Genomic DNA, 26,537 nt, shown 5'->3' on the forward strand with positions numbered 1-26,537 from the left:
GGAGCCAAATCAGACAGAGGGTGCAGGAAGTCTCTGCAGAGGGACTCAGCATGGCAGGGGGCAGGGACGTGCAGATGGGATCCACAGGGCCCCAGGGGCTTCCCAGTGCCACCCCGCTAGCGGCAAAAGATGTGTCAGGGTCTCTAGTGACTTTCTGAAGGTAGACCTCAGGCGACCACTTCCTGGTAGGGAACGAAAGCTCAGAAAGTCAAGGTCAGAGCCAGGAGGAAGAGCAATGGTGGAAGACATGTGGAGAAAGGCTAGAGAGCTACATGGCAGGGGGGAGGGGCAAGGCCAGGTATCCTTCAGCCGGCACGAATGCACCTGCTGTCACCCAGGAGGCCCGCAGTGCAGGTGCCCAGCCTCCCCGGGTTGGCCCCCTGGCCCTTTCGTACCCTAGGTGTCTCAGGGAGGGACGCCCTCACGTCCACAGTGCAGGCTGGCTGTGGTCAGCCATGGCCACTTGAGAGGAGAGTCACTGCAGATTTGAGGAAGGGGAAGGCTGCATCCCGGCCGGGGACAGCAGATCTGACTCCACCTACCCGTGATGGGAGGCTCGATTTTAAAGATGGCGGCCACCCCAGAGTATCAGCAGCTAAGATACAAAGCGGTGGTTCTGGAAGGCGTGGACCAAAGATGGAGAGAAGGCGTTTATTATGAAAGCAGATGGAAAGACTGGGGGACTGGGGGACGGGCCCTCTCCCGGCAAAGCTCAGGGTTGGGCATGGTGAAAGGAATGCACGTTAGAGACGGACACGATCCTGGGCGGGGGCGGGTCACAGACAGCCAGCCTGTCCCCACGCGCCTCTAACCCACCGCCACCTGCCGTCAGCACCCGCCGGGAGGGCGCACCCAAGTTCCAGAAGCAAAGTGAACGCTCGCAAATAACGAATTTCTTCTTGCACAGTTACTCCTTTAAAAATATCAACTTGCTATAACTTTCTTCTTTAATGCCAATTCTCAACAAATTAAAATACAATAACAGGAGTGTAATTGAGCATTTATTGCTTATGGGCTCTAAAATGAGGCTAATCAGATAGTGAGCAGGCTCAGCATGGGCTCTTGCAATAGGCGCGTTTTAACATACAATAACCAGGATATTCTATCTAGAATTATGACAGGAATGCACCACGCGCCTGCTCTTTGGGAGTGAACGCGGAGGGAACCCATTTATCTCAGCTCAGCATGGGCCGGGGGCTCTGTCTTCTTGCCTGTTGGGCGCCGAAACTTCAGAGAAAATAGAATACAAATGGGCACTTGCCGGATTTGAGCCACTAAGAATTCCTAGGACCCTACAAAACGCATTTCCTTCTCGGGACAGTCCTCTGGCCGGCCCTGGGGCTTCACAAACAGGCGGAAGGGAGAGCTGCACGGGTCTGCGGCTTGCGGCGTCCACCAAGGGAGGAGACCGGCGCCGGGTCTGCGGGTTTCGGAAGAACTTTTCCTGCGCGTCTCTGGCTGGCTGCGAACTTAGAGCTCTGACCACTGAACACAATCCTCTCCTTAGAAGTGGGCTGTGCCGAGCCTTAAAAGGAAGACAGCAAGCCGGATTTTGATATGCAAATGTTCCAGATACTACCCCTTCTCCGTGTTAGTCCTAGAAAATGCTGATCACAGATAAAAGAGGAAAAAACCCTTTACCAAGGCATGAGGGTAATTCAAAGCCAAGCGCTTTTAAACAGCACTTAACAAGTCCCTGGGGCCTACTCAAGAGCCAAGCCCCCTGGAGGTGCCCAGTGCCTGCCCCTCAACAGCTTGAAAAAGTAGTAATTGCAAACCTATTTGCATTTTTCTTCTCAAGCTGTCCATGCTCGTCATGTGGATTATTTTTTCCAGGCAGGCGCAGGAGCAAAGGGACCCGCCGCCGAGCGCCCCGGCAGCTCCGTAACCGAGCCGCGCTGTCCCCCTGCAACCCTGCTCCCGCACCTTTGCCATTCCTTGTTTTTTACATTTCGCTCCTAATTATGTTGCATCTATTGCCGTACACTTAATTAGCTGCATTAATGTGATTTCTTTTCACATAGTCAAGCAATTAAGAGCTATGATTGAGTTTCATTCAATTAGCCTCAACAAACATGCTAATTGATGTCCCAGATGCAAATGAGGTGCAATGAGAGAAACCTGCTAGCAATTGAGCGCCGTGTCAGAGACCCAGCGCTTGCAGCTTGCTGACAGAAGCACAGCTTAACTGGCTCCCCCTTCTGTGGGGCTGCCTTAGGAGGAGGACTGGGCCGAGCCATTAGCGCCTCGCTGCAGATCGCTCCTGATACGGGGAATTAATTGATTCGCTGTTCTACAGCGATGTCCTACAATTTCACAGCTACTGTGTTCCCAGGACCGGGAGGTGAGCAGCCGGGCAGCGAGGACGGTGGTACCGAGTCCCCATCGGCCGACGGCATCAGGCTGCGCTCAGGAATGCCCCCTCCCCCCAACCACAAAGCCACCCCCGCCATCCGGGGCCTCCACGTGCACGACGGCCTTTACGGGCACTCAGCAAATGTTGAGTTCATCTCAGTCAGCTCAGGGGCATCTGGCACTCGGAGCCCAGCTCCAAATGCGGCCATCCATCAACAGTCCCTAAAAACACTCGCACTGTATCGATCCCCCCGCCCGCATCCGGAGGCTACCTTTGGCTGTTTTGGTGGAAGGCGGCTTGCTGATGCGTTCACAGGGATACCAAAAGCGGTTAACAAGATCTTGCAGCTAAAGAGTTATGCAGAAACTGTGACTGGCACCTCAGAGTCAGATCACAAGGAAAGGATAAAGGCCCAGGCACTGGCACTCCCCCGGCCGCCCGTCCCAGGCCGTGGCCAGCGGTCTCCTGTTCTACGTTCACCTTTCCAAGTCTCACGGGCCTTGACCTCCACGATTAAAGGATGGCAGAAACAACACAATTCTTTGCTCCGATTGGGTTTTTCCCCAGTGAGTTCTGGCCTCTGACAGGACATTCGTGCCCACAAACCTAATATTTCATACTAAACAACAACTAATACTTTGAGTGAGATGACTCTTCGTGCACACTGAAATCTGCTACGGTTCTCCCGAGCTGGCCAGACCATCTCCTCTTTCCGTAATCTAGTTCCGCCATCTTCAAAGCGTGCTCCTTGTCGGGACAAAGCAGTTCTAACACCTTATCTGTCTTTTAATCGCCGTGATGGGGTTTGTTCTGATGGCGCAAAAGCCATGGTGGGCGAAAATGCCGGCACCTCAGTGTGAGTCAAGGTCATGGCTCCAAACCGTGCTGCTGGCGCTCGCCATATGAGCCAGCACAACCTCTAAGCAGAAACAGACAAATGCTCTTCATAAACCAAAAAAAAAAAAAAAAAAAAAGACAAGCTGCTAACTTATTTATTTATAGCAACCTCAACCCCTAAGGCTCAAGTCTCAAGTGTGCGAGTGCTGACTGGCAAGTGTGCATCCGGCCTGGGGACCGGCTGCGGGATGTCTGGGTACTCTGAGTTGCAAGCTCAACTAGCCACTTCCGTGAAGGCCCGCTCTGCTTGAAAGGAGACTGGGGTGTACACCATGGCCGCCCAGGCACGGCTATGCCAGGCATCTCCTTGAAATAAACAAAATGAACACTTTAAGAAAACCACCTGACAGCACCGCTGCCCAGTGGTAAACTCCGAGCTTCCTAGCGAGAGTGGGAAACTTAAGACCTCCCACGTCTCCCAGGAGCTGGGCACACCCCCAGTCCCCAGCAGCTCATCTGACAAGACTGCTGGTGACATCAACAAATGTAGCTTCAGGACACCATATGATGGGAAGTGTCCCACCTGGAAGTCGGCATACTTCAGGGCAAAGCCAGCATTCTTGGCGTGACGGATGATGTCACGTGGATGGACGCATGTGGGCGGGCATGCATGCACGGATAAAACACGCACGACATGTCACATGGATGGGCACATGTGGGTGGCCATGCACGGATAAAACACGCACGACAGAGCGCTCAAAGTCAGCCAGGTGGGTGCAACGCGGCAGAGAAGACAACACGTGACACGGTTAACATTCCACTCTGTCACTGAGATTTAAGACGCGATCAAACGTCGAGCTCCAGTGTAGAACAGAAGAGGAACATCCAATCACCTAACGTGACTGTTAGAACTTTCCTCCCTCTTCCACTCTGTTTTTGGATGTCGAGATCTTCTTGTCATAATTCAACCAAAACAACCTATCGTAACAGACGGAAGCAGGTGTGAGAATCCGGCTCTTACATTAACCCGGGCACTAACAGAGACCTGTGATAATGTGAAACGATGCTGATCTCATCACGATTTCCTTCTGTTCCTAAACCATACTTTTCCTAAGAATATTATTTACATTAAAACATAATGGGTGGTTTACTATGTTAAATGAAGTACATAAATATTTAAACATTTTTTCTCCGTTTGAATTTCTAAGCTGCTAAGTATCAATAGTTGAAACTGATCCAAGCTTCTGGGGGGCCCTGAACCCCAAAGGTTTGAGAATGGCTAACCTAGCTCATCGACTGGTTCCTTGTGCAATTCCGTGCACGTAACTGGCGGGAGAGCACTCTGCGGACACCGTAAGTAAATGCTACCCTGGTTTGCTGTCTTCCTTTCTGATGCAAAGACCAACCCATTATCCCCTTTCTCCACTGGTCCTCAGTGTGCAGGTCCAGAAAGCAATTCTGAGATTTCCCCAATCCTCCCAAAGAAAGTATGTAAAAGAAGCCATTGTTGGCTGGACGGCTATTTCTCCAACTCCGGTTAATGCTACTTTTAGAGGACACGAATCTACACACACACGTAGCACAGTCCAGTCAGACGTCAGGCAAGGGTCAAGTCCGACACTCATGAACAGTCAACAACTACAGCCACAGGCGCAGGCGCAGAGGAAGCTGCGCCCCTGCAAACACCGCGGAGACACGGAGAAGCCGTGAGACATCTGGTGGCATCGTTCCGGACCACAGCCTCAGAGCTGGGCACGTCTCCTTCTCTCTAAAGGACCCCAGTCACCACAGCAAGGTGGGTGCAGAGAGCAAGGGCAAAAAGTCTCCTTAGGGGGCAGTTCTGCTTCCCAAGACAGCCAACGAATTCCCGCGTCACTTTGCGAGCTGCCCCCGTGAAGACCCCCTGAGGCCGGGCCTGGAAGGAGGCTGTCCTGGGCCCCGGGAATTATGTGACGCATGGCAAAGGAGCAGGGTGGCGTCCCAGCGAGGTTCCCACCCCACACAGCAGCGCTCCCGTCCCGTGGGCAGCAGTGGCTGGCATCCAGTATCTGTGATATATATATGTGATATATATATGTGATATATATATATATATATATATATAAATCAAAACAGCGAGAACTGCAAATTGGATTATGGATCTACCTTTCGCTTCTTGAGTGTCTCTGTCTTGATTGACCTACTATGCTGAGCTTTCCACTGCAAGATTTTCCCCAACTCAGGTTAAACTGAATTTTGCCTGCTGTAAGCCGCGCCTGCTCAAGCCGAGCCTGCAGAATGTGAGTGGACGCCCAGCACAGGAAGTGGCCGGCGGTCTCGTCCCCTTCAGTCACTGCAGGCCACTTCCACAGGCTGGCCCTAGTGAAAAGCCACCACAGCAGCCCACGTGGTGGAGCTGGCACCACGCCGTGGCTGTCCTCGTAGTCGTGACAACACTCACTCACACCTGGCCTGCAACAAGGGAACCAGCAGGCAGGGCTTGGGCCTCCTGGATTCCAGAGAAGAGTGCCCCATAGTGACGTGAGATCTGTCTGGGTCCCATTAAACCAGATTTCCGGGGACGCGTTTGCTGGACAGGCACCACGCTTTTCAGATGGCACGGCACGTGCACCTGCTCTCCCAGGACGCCTGCCCTCGAGCAGCAGGGAGAGACTCTCACGGCAGCGGTTGTCTGTCACAGCTTTTAAGCGCTTTTCTCATTTCTAAACTTCGGGGTCGGACCGTGGAGAAGCCTCCCACACACAGACGTGTCTCTAGCTTTCCACGCCTTGTTTGTGTGGGAGCCGTTCCCTCCGCCACACTCGGCGGCACTGGGTATCAGCCAGTTTACTAGTTCCGAGACAAAGGCCACCGGCCGGAGGGCCAGGGATCCAGTCTCTACTTCCGTCTTGGGTGGGCGAGTTCCGCCATCACTCCAGGTCCCTGCCTCGTGGGGTTGATGCAAGCATTGACCGAGATAACACATGAAGTGCCTAACCAGTGCTGAAGCTCTCAGCAGACGTGAGTGTCTGCGACTCCCTGTCCAGCAAAGAGACCGAAGCACGTCGCCGCTGCCCGGACTCCATGTGGCTGCTTCCTGAGCTGAAGCTACGGCCGCCACTGGAGGTGCCGGTTCTGACACGACAAGTCATTAGGCGTGAACCGCAAAGCTATTTGTCACGTTGTAGCACGGGGGAAAAATTGTCCTCTGAAAATGCGTGACGTCGCCTACGTTTTTTTTTTTTTTTTCTCCTTTTAATTCTTTCCTTTTTTGGTGGGGGAGGCACGGATATATAAGTCAGACGTTTTTATTGCAAAACGCCGTCTGGAAAAGATGCAAAACAAAATTGCTAAAATGCAAGGGGGAGGGAAAAAAAAAAAAAACTAAGGGGGGAAAACAAAAGGCCCCCTTCCCTTTGCTTATGGAGTTCAAAGGCATAGCAGGCAGCACCCTGCAGCAAACGGGAAGCCACACTAATTTTAAAGCCATAAAATGCTATCAAGTGCCCTGCGGGGCAGGGCTACGCTGAAGCTAGTGGCACCTAAATAAGACATGGTTCATTTACTTCGCAGCTTAGCCTAATGTAATCATCAGCGGAGTTTTCGCCTAGAGTTGAACGGGCAAGCGGCGGCTGCAGCCGGGGCGGCCCCCCCAGCCATCGAGGGGGCCGCGGCGAGGCTGCTGTTGATTAGAAAATTTTTCAGTTTTGACAAGCCCTTAATGAACATAAATCGCACCTTGATTGGTTTCCATTTGGGGCCACGGGCACACCTGAGAAGAGGCAGGAGTCTGCGGCTCCGCCTCGCCCTGCCTCGCGAGACCCTGGCAACAAGCCGGCAATCAGGTTATGAGCCAGAGAAGAAAATATTTATAAAATACAATAATGAAATTCAATTCCTTAGCAGAGGCGAAAGAACATTTCCCCGCTACCCCCCACGGCCACCCTCTCCCACAGAGTCCTCCGCCATGAGTCAGCGTCACGGGGGGGGGGGGGGGGGGGAGGGAGCGCCGTGATTTATTTACCTCTCGCTCCAGAATCTCTGGCCACGATTTGTAACACTAAAAGGCCTCAAATGGAAAACAAAATGAGGCAAATTGGGCACAAAGGATGGCTGGTGCTATCCGAGACCTCGCGCCGTGCACGGATAGGTCGGTGTTTCAGGGGCTCCGCGAAGCTTCAACACTCAGGCCCACGGGCTGCGCCGCCAAATCTGGATCTTTCCAGAAACGCACACACCAAGGGGCTTCGGAAGCTCCATGGAAAAGGGCATTAAGAGATAGGCTTATCCTGATGCACAAAATTTTGAAATTCCTGGTTTTTTGACATTATGCATCTTCCATAAACTCCCTGAAGACCGCTCCCCCACATGCATGGATTTCAAAAGCCTTTTTTTTTTTAATCAAAAATAAACTAATTTAATTCCATTTTCCACAGACTTTTTGAAGTGCCCTTGTACACACATATGCTCTATATTTTCATTTTATTAAAAATAAAAAAAGACCAGGAGGCAGAATTTTCCAGTGTAGGAAACGGGTGGGGAGGGTGCAGCCCACTTGGTTGAATTTTGACAGGGAGATGAAGACTGCCCTGCTGAGCTATAGACACTGTGATGACATCAATACCAAGCCAAGCTGAGACCCAGTGCAGATGAATTCCGGACACTTGCTGTTTAGATCCTAAACACTTCCCAAACCGTGGAGGCGCCGAACGACACGCAGGGATCTAACCCGTGTCAGTGTGCCCGGGGTGAGCTCCCCAGCGGCCGCTTTGCCCAGGTGGAGCTGCGGATGCTTCGACCACCGAGGCAGGACCGCCGCCAGGGGTTCCGCAGTGTTGACGTCTGGGAGTTACGATTTATGATATTCTCTACAGTAGGCTGGATGAATGACTGGGTGACAAGGATAACTCCCGGGGCACCTAAAGCACAGGCCGGGGGTGCTTCTCACCCTGCAAGGGTACTCTGCAGATGCAGGGGGCACACCCGTGCCCGCACGGCTGCTGGGCGGCCGCCTTTGGGCCACCGAGGCTTGGACCAACATTTGAGTTACTGATGCCCTGCAACTCACTATCCTGAGGACGGGGCCCAGCAAACGTCCCAAGGGTCGTCTCAGTCTGGCCTGGGGAGGCTGGGCGGATGGCTTTGAGATCCAGCTGTCCCCAAGAGGTCGCCCATGTTAGCTAAACCCACAGGCTCTGAAGAGGTGTTTGTACATCCGTGGTCACGGCAGCATGACCACAGCCAAGAGGCGGGAGCAGACCAAGCGTCCTCTGTGGACAAGAGGATAAAAAAATTGCGGTGCAGACAGAAGAGGGAAGGGAACTGGGAAAGCGAGCAGCTCTGACCCGGGCCACAGCCTGGACGAACTCAGGACATCAGGCCAAGCCCCACAGGCCAGTGGCAAAAAAGACAAGCGTGCAGGATTCCACGAGGTGAGGGTGCTTTCATGCAGCTCACGGGAGATGTACTTAAAAGATGCGTTCATTTTGGTGCGAGAAAACGTAGGAAGCTATGTAGGTTTTTCCCTATGACGCACCATCCCCTATCTTTCTGCAAGTTCCTCTTAGGTACAGATTTCTAATATTTTATGCTAAGATACACTGAGCCCTCAGTTCTAGTTTCCACACACCCTTTTAAGATTTTTTTATTCATTGAAAGGAAGAGTTAGAGAGAGAGGATTAGAGAGCAAGAGATTCTGCATCCACTGGTTCACTCCCCAAGTGGCCCCAATGGCTGGTGCTGGGCTGGGGCTGGCCGGAGCTCGGAGCTTCTTCCAGGTCTCCACGTGAGTGCAGGGGACCAAGGACTTAGGCCACCATCCACTGCTTCCCAAGGCGCATTTACAGGGAGCTGGTTTGGAAGTGAAGCAGCCGGGTCTTGAACTGGAGCCCACACGGGATGCCAGCAGAGCATGCAGGGGCTGAACCTGCCACCCACAGCACCCGCCCCCTCCACCAAACCTCTTAAAGTAGCCTCATACGAGGTCCCTGGAGGAAACAAACCCAGAGATAAAGTGGAACGGAGCTGAGGGGCAGGGGTGGGAAGTCAGCGTTTCATGGGAACAGTCTCAGTTCTGAAAGGCCAGAGAATTTGGGGGATGAGCTACGCGACCATAGGAATGCACTCAGCACTATGGAACTGCTTGTTTAAAAAGTGTGCATGCGTGTGTGCGTGCGTGTGCGTGCTAACACGCCTGTGGCCATAGCAGAGGATCTGGTTCCATTCCCGGCCCCAGCTCCTAACTGTAGCTTCCTCCCAATGCAGGCCCTGGGAGGCAGTGGTGAAGGCCCCAGTAGCTGAGTTCCTGGACCTATACAGGAGATCCTGGATTGAGCTCCTGACTCCTGGTTCCTGTGTGACCCAGCCCTGCACACTGCAGGCATCTGGGGCAATGAACCAGTGGGAGGGAGATCTGTCCACTTGTCACTCTCTGCCTCTCAAATTAAAAAATATATTTTTGAACTTTAAGAAAATTAAAAAAAAAAACAGTTAAAACATGATCCCAGAGTACACCTCATGGGGGCCACCCCAGGAGGCGGGGACATTGAAGCCCGGACTGGGCGACACTCAGGAGATGGTCTGGCAAGGAGGCGGGCAGGAAAGAACACCCCCAGGAGGGCCAGGGCTTCATCCTAGGGGGAGTGGCAACCCCGCGGTCACGGAGATGTTTCCAGAATAAATAGAACCAGGACGAGAATTCCAAGGCCAGAAGGGCTTCCACACATAAGGACTGCTCTCTTTGCACCACTGATTTGGCGTGGATGACCACGTGAGGGGCCACATGAGAGCCACACTATGGCCCCTGTGGCCCTGGGACCCACATCGCTGGTTGGGAGGCCAGCGAGGAGGGTCTGAGACAGCCCGTGGACTCCCAGCCCAGGGCTGCCCCAACCTGCCTGCCAGAGGAATGGACCTGGGAGGAGCTGACGTCACACCTCGTCCACCGAGGAGGGAAGGCAGGGATGAAGGGCTGGGAGCCACAGAGAGTGACCCCAGCTTCCTCTCATCACCCACAAGGAAGCCATGGCTGCAGCTCCCAAGTGTGTGCGACTGCAGGGCCCTGGGTCGTATTCACGTGTATTTTCTCGTCGCCATCTCTCAGAACCTGTCTCAAACCCTTTCTCAGACAAGGGCAGGTTCTCAAGGTGGGGCTCACACCCCTGGCTGGGAAGTGACTCACGGGGACACCTAGCTATGGTGTCCCGGGGGGAAGCAGGCAACACCTGCAGATGTGAGGACGCAAGCTTGTGTCCGACCAGGACAAAGCCATGTTACTGCGGGGCGGTACAGGGGGGATGGGTGTCATCTCGAGGCCCAGCGGCAGCCGGCACACCTGCGGTTCTCTCTGCCTGCCTGCAATGATGCTGCCTCTTTGACCACTCCCAGGAAGACCACCTGCGGCCTATCACACATGAACCCACTCCCGCCTGCCTGACACAGCTCAGAGCAGAACTCAGACGCCAGAGCTCCCGTGTCTGCGTGACCCCCGAATCCACCCTGAACAGGGTGTTCTGGACTGCAGCAGAGGCTCTGGTTGCCAAGGCTCTTCCGCAATGCTGCGTGTGCGTGTTCGCTCCCCACCCCCACCACGCTGATCTACAGGCAGGGCAGTCACCCTGGGCATTGTGGGTTCCAACTACATTGGGACTTTTTAAAAGCAGAGGCTGGGGTTGTCAGTAGTGAGGCCTGGAGCCCGAGCAGTCTAGAAGCAAAGACCCTAACGGGGTCCTGTGGCCCAGGGCCCCAGTGTGGCCTCGCTGAAGCCGAAGAGACCTAAGTGCTGGGCACACGTGCGTGCCGCGCACTTGCCAGCCCCTGAGCAGGCTCTGTGCTCACACGGGTGGGCGAGCTGGGGACCGAAGGCCACAGAGGCACAGCTGCCCAAAGGACAGTGGCTGAACACGCCAGGGGCTCGGCTGGAAGGGAGCTTCCAGCACTGTGGCTTCCTAGAGGGGCAGCGAGATAAGAACTGTCGGTCATAAAGGGGAATCACGCTGACTGCAGCAACATGTCACACGCACACACACATGTGCACACACACATGTGCACACGCACACACATACACACGCGCACACACACACACAGACACATGACACCTCCGACTGTGCTCAGCAAGGCGGGCACTCGTCGTCCCAGGGTTTCTGCCAGTTCCATCCTTCAAATGCCTTCACGTCTGTGGATTTGGGATTTGAACGTGTCTGTCTGGTCACCTTGACAGTGGCCGTGCTGACTTCATGTGGAGAGCTTCTCTGAGGGTAACTGGAGGCCCTCGGGTGGACCTGCGGAGCTGGGAGAGGGAGTAAGCGCGGATCCTGGCCGTGCCCTGCAGCACAGCGTCCTGGCCACGGGAGGACGGTGGGCACTCGGGAGGGCGCCCACGCGCTCGTCACGGGAGGGACCGTGCTGCTCACGACTTTGGAGTCTTCTTTGGGAACGACTTCTTTAGGGAAGGGAAGACCCTTGGTGGGAATCACAACAGCAGGAGATGGAGTTGCTGACTCGGAGACCTGAGACGCCAAACTCTGCATTTGGAGGCCAGGCAGCATCAGTGGGACGGCGCTGACCACACACACTCACGGGCTCCGCGTGGGGCGGCAGAGGCGGCCCTGTCCACAGTGGGCCTGCTTCCAGGGAGCCAAGGTCCTCTGCAGAGCAGGCTCCGGGGCTGCACATCAGGGAGAAGCGGACGCAGCCACAGCTGTCTCGGGCTCCGGCGACAGGCAGGACGGGAACAAACGTAGGAGTGAGAGCTTTCAAAGCCTGAGCAACTCCCACAGGACAGCGGGGGTGGCCACAGGGGAGGGCTGCTCACAGCCGCCCAAGGCCTCAGGACGATGCCAGAGGGCAGGGCCAGCTTCCTGGACAGGGGCCCAGAGTGTCCTTGGCCCGCCCGTGTGGCCTCTGAGCGCCTCCTTACAGGTCCACTTAGGAGTCCCAGCGCACACATCCTCATCACGGCCAGTTCTGCCCTGCCCTCGACGGCTGCTCTGTCGACACGCAAGATGGATAGGTGGCCACGCGGAGCTGCGAAGCCCCGAGGTCCGGGCTCTTTCTCATTATCCCCTCCATTTTTCTATCAAGGTGTTCCCTAAGGCTTGTGTCTGTGTCTCCAGCAGGCAGCCACGGACCCAAGGACAGGCCGCCCCCGTCCACCCCAACTCTGCTCTAGCCACGTGTCCTGAACCCACGCAGTACCCATTCATTATCTCTCCCAGGCAAGCCAGGCCGCTGCGGCTTTGCAAAGGGTCTCGGAGTCGGACCATCATTCAGGGTGGCAAACCCGTGGACTACGGAGGAGCAGCCGCGGACGTCGCCCTGCTTGCTCCTTGCTGACGCTTTGCAAAACGTTGAGTGGAGATCAAGACCAGCCGTGCTGCTCGGTCCTGGGACAAGGGGACCCGCCTGTCCCACATGGCCTGGGCTCCTGTGGTCTTAGCAAGGCAAATCCTGAGATGCCCTCGGGCCTGGGGCAAAGCAGGGCAGCAGGACACCTCCCCGGAGCGTCGGCAGCCGCGCAGTGTTCTGCACTCTGAGCTGGGCTGTATGCACTGTTTTGATTCTTCATAGGCCCCAGAGAAAGAAAGATGGATGACCCGAACCAGGCTGGGCTGGGCTGATCGCACCCAGCGGCTTCAGCGCTGGGATAAATTTCAGTCCTGGGCTGCAGCTTCAGTCACACGCGCTTGCGTCTGAAGTGGCCGGGAGATAGCAGCACCAGACTCCTCACCCAGCGTACACATTCTCCACGCTTCCAGGAGAGATGCCGCCCACAGGTTCTCAGGTGCACCGCATGGACCTGAAGGGGCCCGACTCAGGCAGTAGGCATCTGTCCAGGGCCTGCAGGCTGTGCACACAGGTGCCACGGGGAACCAGCTGCTGGACACACTGTTGTGGAAACAATGTGTCCACGCTGGCCACTGTCCCTGCCGTCCTGCCCCAGCACCGACCCCGTGGCTGGGCTGGACACCCAGTTTGAGAGCCCCTGGGTGGTTGACACTGACCACCACGTTTTCCTCCTGTGCCCACACCTGCTCCTCTGTAACTACAAAGAAGCGAGGAGGCAGGGGGCGGCGTCATCTGGGACAGCACCCCCTGCTACGGCGTCCTTAGCCTTTGGGGCCACCCTGAAGCAGGCTGGGGCTTGTGGCACTGGGTGCAGGGTGGAACTAAGATTTCTTGGTACCGGAGGTGGGCGGCACTGCTCAGAGGGAATTCCAGGGAACTTGTCTCACCGGACTGGCTCAGCAGCGTTCCCAGCATGCCCCTGGCTTCCTGAGAAGCCATCACTCCCTGGGACGTGGGCTCTCACAGGGAGCTCCGCGCCACACTGACAGAGGAACACTGCTAAGGTGTCGACGGCGGGAAGCAGGCCTGGGGTGAGAGGGCTTTCCTTCCCGGGGGAGGGTAGGTACAGGTGCAGCCTGGTCGGGACAGAGGAGAGGCGGCCCAGGACCAAGGTCTCCTAAACCATCTTGGTAGGAACAGGGGCTGGGCTCAGGTGAAAATGCACAAGGACACATCTAGAGGAGGACGCCACAGAAGCAGGCAGACTGAAACAAGAGCGAGTGCCAAATGACACCCTGGGGCCAAGGCCCACCCCAGGGCCCCTGCTCAAAGCCCCTGCCTTGAGGAAACCTGCGGGCGGCCATGGGGACAATGCACCGTCCCGTCCTAAGCACATGAGAGCCACCGAGCCTCAGGTCAGTGGTAGAGGGGCAGCAGTGCTGCATGTCCAAGCTCCGGTCAGGGTTTCAAGGAGTCCGCGGTGCAGCTGGGGCCACACAGCGCTGCTGGCTTCATCGAAGGGCCGGGTTTCTATTCTAGCACACAGAGCATGGAAAGCACCCGTCTGGGATGGAAACCTGGGGCTCATGTCCCAAGGATGATCTGTTCCACAGACCCCTGGGCAATGCTGCCTGAGGCACCCAAATGAACCCTTCCGGGAGACACCTGTAAGGGCATCCAGTGGAGACATCCTCACACCCTCACCCACAACACAGCCCGTCTGTCCCTGGCCTCCACACTGCCTGCCGGGGGTCGGCAAAGCCAGAGCCACTGCTGCTAGGGACCCTCTCCAAGCGCATGCTCGAGCAGGGGCCTCGCTGGCAGCCACGGGCGCTGAGCACGCCACTGGGAGGTGGCTGAGGTGGCAGCTCCGTCCCACAGCGAACTGAACTCTCAGCCCACCGGGGAATTGAACTTGGCTCACCAAAGCAGGTGCCGTCTGGAGCAGCCCCCAGGAGGAGTGCCCCTGCCCTCCCAGAGGAGACGAGGCCTCCAGGATGGGTCGCCCAGCCCGGGCAGTGTTGGCCTTGGGCAGGGGCTCCACGTCCTGGGTTTTGATCCTCAAGAACAAGTACTCCTGAGCCCTCTAAACCGACGGTGGGGGTGGCGGGGCAAAGGGCAGCAGCGCCACGAGGGAGCTTCAAAACGCTGTTTGTGCACAGCCGCAATCAAAAGGTTACACTCCTTCTGATGCAAAGACATTCTGAAACGCACGCATAGGCGGGGTCTCCACCAAGTTCACGGACAATGCGGATTATGAACAAAACTAAGCACGGTTCCAAAGGCTTCCTGTGCTGAAGTAAACACACCTTTCAATTCCATTTGCTAGGAACTCCGTGAAGCGGCGTCACGCGAGGGACCCTCTTTGCCTATCAGCTGGATTCCGCCGCTTGTTCTCGCTCCAGTCTTCCCTCTCCATCCCCCCAAGTTGGCCTGAGAGCCAAGTGCAGGGTGGCCTGAGGATTCAGGGTTCAGCCCACCAGAGACCGGGAGCAGCACCCACATGGGCAGGGGACAAATGTGTGTGCTGGCACAGAGACAGCCACACAGCAGTGCACGCACACACAACGGTGCTGCCAGGGCTGCTGCCCGGCATCTCCTAGCCTCCAATCTGAATCCTACGTGTCAGGAGCAGCCGGGTGCTCTCCTCGCCCCACCCTGACCCCACAGTAGAACCAGTCGGCTCCCGGATCTGCAGACCCAACCAACAGAGGGCTGAAAACACTCCAAAAACTCCTGCGTCTGTGCTGGCCATGCACAGTGCCCCACCTCTCACTCCTCCCGCCACTGTGCGGTCGACCAGCTCGCCCAGCGTTTTCTCTGTGTCAGCTGCTGTAAGGGGGCTGTGCCTAGATGCTATGCAAACACAGTGTCATTTACACTGGGACTTGGCACCCACGATGCTGCCACCAGGGGGTCTTGGAGCCCATCTCCTGTGGACAGCGTGGGAAAGCTGGACTGCCTGTTGGAATGAATCCCGTTCCTTAAGCAGCTTGCTAGTTTCGTTTATTTGTTTTCCCTTTGTAAGTTAATTACCTACACTTGTTAAACGGCAGTGGACGACACTGTGAAGTGGGACAGGCTGGTGTGGTCGCCCCACTCTTGCTGGATTTCCACAAATTGTTTAGCCTGGTCCCTTCCTGCAGCTCGATGGAAAGCAATGGGCTTGAGGCTTACACCCTGTGCTCAGGGCACAGCCCTGCTCCGGGGCTCCCGGGGGCTCCGTCCCCCAGGAAAGAGTGTTGGACGCAGCACGGAGCACGTTTCCCTGTGGCAGGGAGGAGGGAGCTATTCTGGGCCACTGACCACCTGTAATGACTTCATGTCAGTCTAGAGGGCTGGACACAGGCCCGCATCCCACACGGCGGGGTCCTCAGGGTCAGACGGGAGCACCCCGACCGTGTGGCCAGTGACAGGGCTGTGGCCGAGCATGACGGCTCTGAATCCCCGAGCTCCCCAATACCGAACCACAAATGCCACCATCGCCCGAGCTGTCGCCTCAGTGGGCCTCCTGCCAACGTGCAGCTTGGAGCTAAGCGGACAGCGGGTGCCATGGGTGGACCCGTGTCTAACTGACACCACCTGGATCTAGCAGCTTTGGGAACTTTCCGGACTGAAACACCTGGGCCTTTCTCCAAGGGGCAGGATGCTGGGACTTGAACTAGCAACACCTTCCTGAGCTCCCAAGTCTCCCATGGGGCGATGGGGGGTGGGGCTGCCTAGATTCTGCTGACGGGGCCCCCTGGGCACACCTGTGTCTCTTAGGCACTGACTCGGCCATCAGGGATGTGCAGTCCCCCCGCAGCTCACAAAGAAGCGATGCGCTCCAGGCCCCTGTGAGACACCTGCCACCTGCTGCAGGAGCTTGGCTTGGAGATCCCACAGGGATGGCACGGCAGCGACGGGCAAGGCCAGGCCACCTCCCCTGCTCTGGCGACTCAGTCCCTTCCTGGCATCAGCCAGGGAGCTCCCAGGAGACTGGCTTTAACTGGTCTGCACTTGGAAATGACATCATCTCCTGAGAGGCCCCAAGGTGTCCCCCTCTGCGCTCCTGGACCAGTCACGCACCCAAGGAGGATAAAGAGAATTGACAGGACAGGCAAACGGGAGGCCACGGCACGCCCACGTCTGTGAGAGGACGTGTCTGGGGCTCTGACAGTGAGCAGCCAAGGGCTGGAGTGACACGGAAGCAGGGACGGACCCTCCTGGAGGAACCTGCTGGACAGAGCAGGGCCCGGCTCCCCCCTCGGCGAGAAGCCAACGTTGCTCACTGAGCCTGGGCGGGGCAGGTGTGTAGCTGGTGACCTGGAACGTGCCCTCGATCTGATCTCACTCTGTACTGGCCGCCGGGCACGGCCAAGAAGGCCACTCTGACTCTGCTCTCTGAGTTACAGAGAGCCGCTGGGTCAACAGGCCTGCGCCCTCCTCCGGGGCATCATGAGAAAGTGTGCCACCTACAGGGCGCCTGCCCCGGGGGCCCGGCAGCTCCGGAGCCAGAACCGGTGTTGCCCCGGTGTCCCGGTGTCCCGGGCGGGCGCTGGGTACTGCGATGGAGACTATCTGTATATGACGGAGTACACCTGTGGTCCCTGCACACGTCACAGGGAAACGGAGAGGTGGTAGCTGTCTCTTACGTGCATCCACAAAGCACGCGCCTGACACGTGATGGGGCTGTTTCCTGACAAACTCATCCGAGGTTCAAAACGCGTTGCATGCACCTTCACCTACTGAAAACCAAACACCGCCGCTTAGCCTAACCTACCTTACGCGTGCTCGGAACACGCCCCCTGGCCTAGAACTGGGCAAGGTAACGTAACACAAGTCTAGGCGCCCGACATCTCCTGGACCTATGAGATACCCAGCTGAGAGGGAAGGACAGAACAGCTGTGCAAGTTTGCTTTCGCACCATGGCGAGGCTGAGCCACTGTTACGTCGGGATCACCTGCATATACCCCCAAAGCAAAGCACGGGCGGCATCCCGCTGAGAACCAGAGACCCGTCAGAGACACCCACACGGTGACTGGCTTCCTTCTGGCCACGGTAACTGGCGGTGCGGCCACTGCTGTCGGACAAAGGGGAGAGGGTACGTTACACCAGAAGCAGATGGAACAGCAAGGGAACCACTTGTTATTGCTAATAATGGAAAGGACTTCTCCCCCTAAAAACAGGTAGGGGTGGGCTCGCTGGAGCACTCGCGAGTACAGCATTTGACCACCCGAGAACTGGCAGGTGCCCGCGCTGACGGCAGAAATGGAGTCCGGAGCTGCACGCCACTCCTCCTCCTCCCCCTCTGCTCCCCGCTGCTCAGAGCTGCATCTGGGCTCAGATGCAATCGTTTGCTTCCCTCTAGATTTTTTTTTTTTTTTTTTTGACAGGCAGAGTGGACAGTGAGAGAGAGAGACAGAGAGAAAGGTCTTCCTTTGTCGTTGGTTCACCCTCCAATGGCCACCGCGGCTGGCACGCTACGGCCGGCACACCACGCTGATCCGATGGCAGGAGCCAGGTGCTTCTCCTGGTCTCCCATGGGGTGCAGGGCCCAAGCACTTGGGCCATCCTCCACTGCACTCCCGGGCCACAGCAGAGAGCTGGCCTGGAAGAGGGGCAACCGGGACAGAATCCGGCGCCCCGACCGGGACTAGAACCCGGTGTGCCGGCGCGGCAAGGCGGAGGATTAGCCTAGTGAGCCGCGGCGCCAGCCTGCTTCACTCTAGATTTTCAGACAGATGCACGCGTTCCTTCTCTCTCTAAGATTTCTTTATTAATTTGAAAGATGGAGCAAAACAGAGGGAAAGACAGAGAGGCCTTCCATCCACTGGTTCCTCCCCAGGTGCCCACACCAGCTGACGGGTGGATGACAGGACAGGCTGGGACCAGGAGCCAGAAGGTCTCCCAAGTGGGTGGCAGGAACTCGAGCACGCAGGTCATCACCTGCTGCCTCCTGGGGGCACGAGCAGGAAGCTGGACGGAAAGCAGGGAGCAGGCAGGCCTCGACCCAGGCCCTCCAATAAGGACGCAGGCAGCCCAAGCGGCAGCTCAGCCCACTGCGCCATCTGCTCCTTTCACTACTTGCTCCTCCTGTCTTCTGTCTACGCTCCTTTAAACGTTTACCTGGGCTGTGTCTTTTCTAGTACTTCCTCTGTAGAATGAAAGAACCGCAGAGTGACTGTTAGGGAGCGCAGGAAGGGGAATGATACTCATTTTAATGGAGGGTGGGGGTCGGTACCATCTCTCCTCACGGAGCAGGAGCCCCGGAGCTAAGCGAACTGCAGACGGGAGGCTGGCGTGGCGCCAGGGCTCCCTGCGTGTGCCGCCGAGGCGAGCGCCTGGGGCCGTACTCACATGCAGGCTCGGGTGGTAGGTCAGCACGCCGTTGTCACACAGCGTCACGTACTTCTTCTTCCACTCCTTGTTCAGAGACTTCCCACTCCGCTTCAGGAGCATGCCCTGCAGGGAGAAGGAGCCGAGCGTCAGGTCCCGAGTGCGCGGGCAGGGTCCCGACCCCCTCGCGGCTCTGCCATCTTCAAAGGGAGTGTGGGTTCCCCCACCCCCCGTGACATACAACGCACGTATTCACACACTTTCTGTCGGACAGCCACGCACACCTGTCCTCCCACAAGGCCGGGCTGCCACGAGGGAGACCCACACTCCCTTTCTGAAAACGGCGCAGTAACCGTGCTCTCGCCCCGTGGCTGTAAGGTAGGACCCCGCAGGTTCCTTCATTTCAGATTTTTAATTTGTTAAAACTGAAATTCCGTGTGCCAACTTCAGTTAACCGTGTTAATGAACTGTGTGTAATCCTCTCTAATCCGTTCTTAATGAGCTCACATTTGGGCTTCGTGAGAACGCGGTGGGAGTGGAAGCCACGTGGAGCCCAGGCGTGTTCCCTCTCATTTTAACTGCCGGGTCCCAGCGACGCTCCCACCTGGTCGCAGGCTCTGCTGGGCTAGGGAGACCGAGGGCCCACAGGGCGCTGGCCAGCCCAACGCCTGGACCTCCAGCCCTCGGTCCCAGGGAGGGGCTTCTTGCTCAGGACTCCTGGACCCAGCTGTTCCATCATGATTCTCTGTCTCCCTGCTTTCCTGTCCCCTCCTAACCCCATCAACGTAACGTAATGCAAGGAGAACGGGAGACCCTTCTTACTACGGCAATGGTCCGTTTGTAAGCTGACCTAGTGGTCAGACCAAGAAAGCACACGGCTACCACCGATTCACTGGGACCGGGAATTCTGACACACTTCCGTCAGCCTCCTAATTTTGCTCTCCCTTGGGTGCCATGGTGGGAGAAAAAAATTTGGTAGGCGCTTTTGTGTGATGTGACGAAGTTCAAATTCAACTACCAATACTGTAATAATGCGCCTTTTTAATTTTCTCAAATCATAACCGAGTGTCACCAACACAGAGGTGATCTTGAGCCGGCTTGGGACTCTGACCGCCATGACACATGGTGACTGGGAGACGTAATGAAGGTTGGCAACGGCCCCCCGGCAACTGCCAACCTTTGGAAGGTCAGTTTCTCCGCAAGCCCTTACTATTTAAAGAAAACGCGTGGCAAAGCGCATCATGCCTTGGTGTTTGGAATCTAAGCCACAGGAAACCAACCCTGGCACAGAGACCAACCCAGTGAACAGCGTTACGATGCTGCAGACGCAAGCAACGGCAGCTTCCCTGCTTGGTAAGAAAGTCAGCGGGAGAGAGACAGCCACGACTGCTGATGCAATAATCCACAAGCAATCGCTTCAAATCATTACCACCCCCTCCCCACCCCCGCCCTGGGATTCCTACAGTTTTTATACTTAGCATAACAAAACCTCACACGAGTCCTCCTGTGGCCTCACACTTCTGCATCATCCATTTCAGATGGAATTCCAACAATACCAGGGCCCAGGGATCACCCGCGGTGCTCCTGGTGCAGGAGCCGCTCTGAGCTTCAGAAGGCTTTGTCCCTCCCCGCGCTGACCAATGCCAGGGGCTCAGACAACACCCCCGGGGCTCCGTGCAGATGGACTCAGACAACTCTGGCCGGCAGGAGGCTACTTTTATGAGCAAATCCTAGCCTCGTAAGGATCCTTCTGCCGACCAAGGCCGCAAGGAGAGAAGAAAGGGAAACAGCCCAATTAGGAGGCATGGGGAGAGATGACTTCATAGCTTCCCGAGGAACTCAATTAGGCTGATGCATTTTGATGCTAGGAAAACTCGGGGTCCTGGTAAGGGAAGAATCCCAATGCAGACGATCTTCAGTGAACTCTGGGGCTGAGCTGACGTGCTCGTCAAATGCTGCGCGAGCTGGGGGGCCTGCAGAGCCCCGTCCCCACTCCCCAGCCTCAACCCCACCAGGTGTATAATCTGACACCCCAGAGACTGCTGTGGGTTTCTTTAGGTGGTCTCAGCACGGACCACCCCCGCCACACGGGCACGGCCATGTCCACTTTCGACCGCGCTCCTCATAAGCAGTATGCCAGGGGCAGCAAAGTCCCAGCAGGCAGGGCTCCCTCAAGACAGAGAAGGCCCAGGGCCACAGGTGCAGAGGAACTTGGCAGCCGACGGCATATGGCAGGGCCCGCCTCCTTCCCGCCATGCTACTGTGGTTCCTGCTGGTGGTCCATGCCTCAAGGGGCCCTCCGAACGCGTCAGCATCGCCGGGCCCAACACCTTCAGTCTGGGGCCAGCAACTCCGGGGGAGGCTGCACCTCTGCAGCCCGAGACCCCGCCACACAGGGCAGTGGGCATGCACAGCCCAGCGAGGGCTGGGGGCCCAGGCTGCACACCCACGCAGCACAGAGGATGTGCCCAGCTCCCCAGAAATGCAGGTGCAGTCAAGGAGCGGGGATGGAGGGGGGTTCTATTCCAGGAGGGCCTGGTGAGCCCATGTCTCTCCCTTCCAAACCTCCACTCAGCTACGACAGACTGGGAGTGGGAGGAAAGATGAGCGCCACTCTGAGATGCTAAAGAAAAACACCAAACAGATTCACTCCTTGTGCTGTACTGTGCATGGCCCCAGGAGAACAACTTCCTGTGTGCTACGTCCCGGGGCAGCCTAGGAAGGCCCCGAGTGCCAGGGGAACAGGAGAACACGAGGGGCATTTCTGGAAGCCACTCTCACCCCGACCGAGAGAGTCCAGGAAAGGGGTGACCCGGGCTGCTGGGAACCGGGCAGGGCCGAGTGACTCAGGGGGTGGAGTCCCTCAGCCAGAACACGATGGAGCCACATAGCGCCATGAGCCGGGCGGCCCTGTGACCCTGCGGGAAGGGCTCCTCGGGCTGTCAGACTTATGGATTATCCCACAGGAGAAAAACTGAATTCAAATACCATGATAGCGCCTTATATTTAAATACTGCCCACAGGTCATACATGTTTACATATAACACACGTCAAACCACACGTGTCCGAGGGCTGTTGCAGAAGGGTCTTGCAAATCAGACAGCATACACTCTGGCCAAGTGTCACAGGGGCTAGTAGGGGCAGCTCCACTGTGCCAATGAGTCTGGACAGGACGGTGATGGCGATGGTGACGGCGATGGTGACGGTGACGGCAGCAGCAGTGCCTGGCCACACAGGGAGGTGGCTAGGAGCTGGGGGCCAGGAGGCACACCGGCCAGGCTTGCTAACACGGCTCTCTTCCCTCCTGCACGCCCACTTCCTGGCTGGCCCTGCCCCGGGAGACGTGGAGAGGAGACTGGGAGAGGGTGCAGGGGTGGTGATCCAGGTTGAGAAGGATTTCTCCGCGGCTCTGGCAAGAAGAGATCTCAGCTGCAAGACCCAGGCCCGCGGCAAGCGCGCTCGTTCCTGGCAGGGGCCGCTAGGGCTGTCCCTGAGAAGTCACAGGAAACGCACGTCAGGCCCAACCCAGAGGAGAGGGATCGACACCTCCAGGCGATCCGAGCACGGGCTCGAGACGGAGCAGCACTGGGAGCCGGGCGTTTCTCCCGACTTCTCAAAAAGACCCTTCACGTTTTCATTTCACGAAAAGCATTTTGAGAACAGCCCCCGCGCTGGCGCTCACGACTGCACAGATCGGCAGCGGTGCTGACCAGGGACGCACACGGGGACACGCAGGGTGTAAACAGCTTCTCTCTGACAACCCGGCAGACTGCCGCTCCGCATGCCACACACAAGGCAACGTCCTACCGTGAGCGCAGAGAGAGGGTCTGGGTCACCCGTGTGAGTCACGGGCGAACTGAAACCGGAGCCGGCAGTGCCGCCCGCACGCTTGGACCGCGATTTGGTCCAGGAGAGCAGTATCATCTCCCACCTGAACTGCTGTTGTCACTTTCACGTTCTGGTCTTTAGAAGCCACCCCAGAAATCACTGCCTGGAACACAGAAGCACACTGGTGGCTCCAGCCGTGGTTTCTTGGAGGAGACAGGTGACCACGCGCTCGCAGGAGGCTCAGGGGAGCAAGCCCACTCGGGCTGCAAGGCCGACCCACAGGGGCTATGCTGGGACCACGGCCACCACACCACAGGAATCCCCACACACAGCACAGCCTCTGCTGGGAAGTCCTGCCTCTCCCTCGGAAGAGCCACTTCTCACTGGCTTTTTCTTTCTTTAAACTATATATTTTAGAGAGAGAGAGAGAGAGAGAGAGAGAGAGAGATCTTCTGCCGCCTCATTCTCCAAATGCCAGCCACAGCCCCTGTGTGGGGCACTCGCTCCAGGTCTCCCACAGGGGTGGCAGGAATCCCGTCATTTGAGCCATCACAGCTGCCTCCGAAGTCTGCGGAAGGAGGGAGCTGGCGTCGGGATCGGAGCTGTGCATCGAAGCAGGCACTCGGATGTGGGCTGGGCACACAAAGCGGCTGTTCACCCCACACAGGGAACGTACCAGCCACCCCCACCCCACTGGGGTGAGTACCAGGGATTCTCAGACAGGGTTCCACTCGGTTTGCAGAGAGAACTGCGTCAAGGTCACTGCATTACTTAGCTTTTTCATTACTACAGCAAAATACCCGAGGGCACCAACTTTCCAAAGAGAACAGGTCCACGAAGCCTCACGGTCTGGGACGTTCAGGTCCGGAACTGGGTGGCCCTGCAGGGTTCACTGGTTTGGCCACTGGGGACAGCAGTGGCTGCAGGGGCTCGGGGGGCTGAGGCCGGTGGCTCGGGCTTTCCCAGCCTGTGTAGCCGTGGCTCTGAGATCAGAGGTTCAGCTGAACTATAAACGGGGCGGTGAGGGAATAAACACGTGTTTTCTTCTTCATTTGCTTACATTAATTAGGAACACTGATTTTTAAAGAATTTATGTCCCAAGTGAGAACCACAGAATCGCAGAGTCCAAGGAGGTCCCACAAGTTGCCAAATCTGCTACGAAAGTACTTCTGCATGACGGCTGCCCAGGGTTACCAGTCCCTCGCAGGGCTGCCCGGCAGATCCTGCCTTCACACCCCTGGGAACCCCGAGCTGCCTTGGAGGAAGTCTGACTGTGCTCCTGGGGAGGGTCTGAGATCACCGGGGTCTCAGACACACGAGTGCCACCACCCGCGGCTGTCTGAGCTACTTCCGCCGGGTACCAGACACGTACGGGAGAGGAGCTCTGGACACTCGGGTCTTCCAAAGCACCTGCTGGGCAGTGACAAGCTATCCTCAGAGACCTGGCCAGATGTCCTGCCCACAGAGTCACAACAGAGTCACGACAGACAGATGGGAACCTGGTACTGTTGTAAGCCACCACGTTTCGGGTTCTCTGCCCAAAGATGGATAATCCACGGGGCAGCTGGCGGCAGAACGGGGGACACGGGTTTGAGCTCGTGGCTCCAAGTCTGCACGGCCTCCCTGTGAGTCATGCTGCCCACCGCACCCACAGCACAGCCCTCATGCCTCGCACCAGTTTGCAGAGTGAGCAGTCAAGGGCTTTGTGACACCTCACGTGGCAAATGCGACCTCGCTGCCACCACCTACTAAATTTACTGACGCTTCAGAGAGGCTGGGATTTTGATGATCTACAACCCAAACACCAGGATTCCCAGCAGAGCCGTTCACTTCTTGCTGGAAGAACCCTCGTTACAGAGGAGCAGGGAGCCGGGTGTCTCGTGGCTGCCACCGTGTCTCGTGGCTGCCGTCTCTTTATTCGCCATGTGTGGTCTCTGGTCCCAGGAGGTCACTGAAAGCCAAAAGCAATGTTAAGTGCACAAGCTTTAAATAACTTACAAAGTTAATGTAACGGATGTGAGTGCTGTCTGGAATCCATCACTCAGGGCTCGCCACAGCCCCGAGCTGTGATAAAACACCACTCATAAATTTATATTAAAACTCTGCTCAATAGCAATTATTTACCAACAAAGATTTATTGACTGCGTTAGAGACTGGGGGTCTTACCCGGCAAATCAGTCTTTCTCTGGAGTCTGAGGGGCTGAACGGGCTGGCCTCTGCCTACACAGGGACCGCGGTGACACAGAGGCACCACAGGGCCGGTGCAGCAGCAGCCGTGACAAGGGCGGCTCCGCGTAGCGTTCAGGTCCCCCACAGGCTCTCTCAAGGCAGCATTTCCCAGGTGCCTCAGCAGCCCCTGGAGGCCGCGTGTACCTCCGACTGAGAGTGGAGGAGAGGGCCCGTGTGCCTTAGCAGTGGTGTGAATGCAGTCGGCCTGCCCCCGAGGGGGCGAGAGCAGTCTCCTCATTGCCAAGTTGAAAAAACAACTGCCTTGCCAGGGCTTAAAAACACCCTGGCTGGGCTGGGCTGGGGCTGGGCTGGGGCTGGGCTGGGGCCGGGGCTGGGGCTGGGTGGCTGGGGCTGGGCTGTGGCTGTGGCTGTGGCTGGGGCTGGGGCTGGGGCCGGGGCCAGGGCTGGGGCTGGGGCGGGGTGTAGTGGGTAAGGCTGCCGCCTGCAACACTGGCATATTACATGGGTGCCCGGCTGCTCCACTTCTAATGACCTGGGAAAGCAGCAGAGAATGGCCCAAGTCTCTCTCTCTCCATCCTCCCAAAATAAATTAAAAAACCTTGTAAAAAATTCTAAAAAGAAAAGCCACCCACGTAAGTTCAGAAGTGCCAATGTTGCTATTCCCCCACCAAGAAAAAAAGCGACGTTGGAGGAAGGGGCACCCGACCTGGAGAGTAAGACTCCACACCCCATCCGAGTGCCTGGCTCAAATCCTCATGCCCAAGGCCTGCTCCTTCCAGAAGCACACCCTTGGGGGCAGTGGTGATGGCTCCTGCCACCCTTGTGGGAGACCTGGGCTGAGTTCCCAGCTCCTGGATCCACCCAGGGCCCAGCCCCACCTGCTGCAGGACCTGGGGCATGAGCAGGTCAGTGGGAACCCACTGCCCGCGTCTCTGCCTCACAAATAGAAGAAAAACCGTTGAAGGTGATGTGTGAGTACTTGGTGCTTCCCCGGGTCAGCCGCTCATCCTGTGCTCCGTGACCAGTGTTCACAACCCTTTGGGACACATTCTCCTTACAGAAGTTAAAGGTTTCTGCAAATTTCTCAAATGGCTCAGAAAAATGCTGAAATATGGAGCCAAGAGGCTGGACCCCAGTCAGCCGACCTGCATGCCTTTAATACGTTTACCCTAATTAAGATTTTCCCTGTAGTCTGCATTAGAGTCGCGGCCGATTCACATCAGATTAGCTTCCAGAGACCCAGAAAATGCCTCTGGGTGGGATTTCATCCACAGACACTGGAAAGCGAGGCTGGCGTCCTGCTCCACAGTGTCCTCGGCAGGGTCTCTCCTGCCTTCCTGCCTCGTGGCACACAGCTGTCCCTTGCAGGTCACAAGCACACACGCTGGACCCGCAGCAGCCAGTGTTGCCGTGGGGGTCGGTGAGAGCGGCCTTGCTCACAGCAGTGCCCATCGGCTCCACAAGGGACCCGTGTCAGGCTACGGTCCCAAGCACCGAACTCACTCCTGTCTCAAGAGGCCCTTGCTCCGCCAGCCGCTGCAACACAGGCTGCTGGCGCTGGGGACCCTCCAGGACCCCGGACGCACACTGTCCCCTGTGGGCCAACCTCGCCTTCAGCCTCTTTTTGCAGAGGAGGTTGTTACCGGACACAGCACTGGCGGCGGCAGGGAGTCCAGGTGAACCAGGAGGCCCCCAATTCTCCCCAGGCTCTGCAGAAAGAGATCCCCGAGCCCTTTAACAGGGT

General features: G+C 57.1%; 1 protein-coding gene across 17 annotated transcripts in view; it reads right to left on the reverse strand.

The window, feature by feature from the left end:
* AGAP1 (ArfGAP with GTPase domain, ankyrin repeat and PH domain 1) overlaps window positions 1–26,537 on the reverse strand; it is a 527,130-nt gene that overhangs the window by 178,525 nt on the left and 322,068 nt on the right. For all 17 annotated transcript variants that reach the window (XM_070071490.1, XM_070071487.1, XM_070071488.1 and 14 more), the window contains one exon: window positions 18,797–18,901. In XM_070071490.1, the coding sequence (XP_069927591.1) occupies window positions 18,797–18,901 (105 nt within the window). The remainder of the gene's footprint in view (window positions 1–18,796; window positions 18,902–26,537) is intronic.

This window comes from Oryctolagus cuniculus, chromosome 3 (assembly GCF_964237555.1).
Source record: "Oryctolagus cuniculus chromosome 3, mOryCun1.1, whole genome shotgun sequence".
NCBI lineage: Eukaryota > Metazoa > Chordata > Mammalia > Lagomorpha > Leporidae > Oryctolagus > Oryctolagus cuniculus.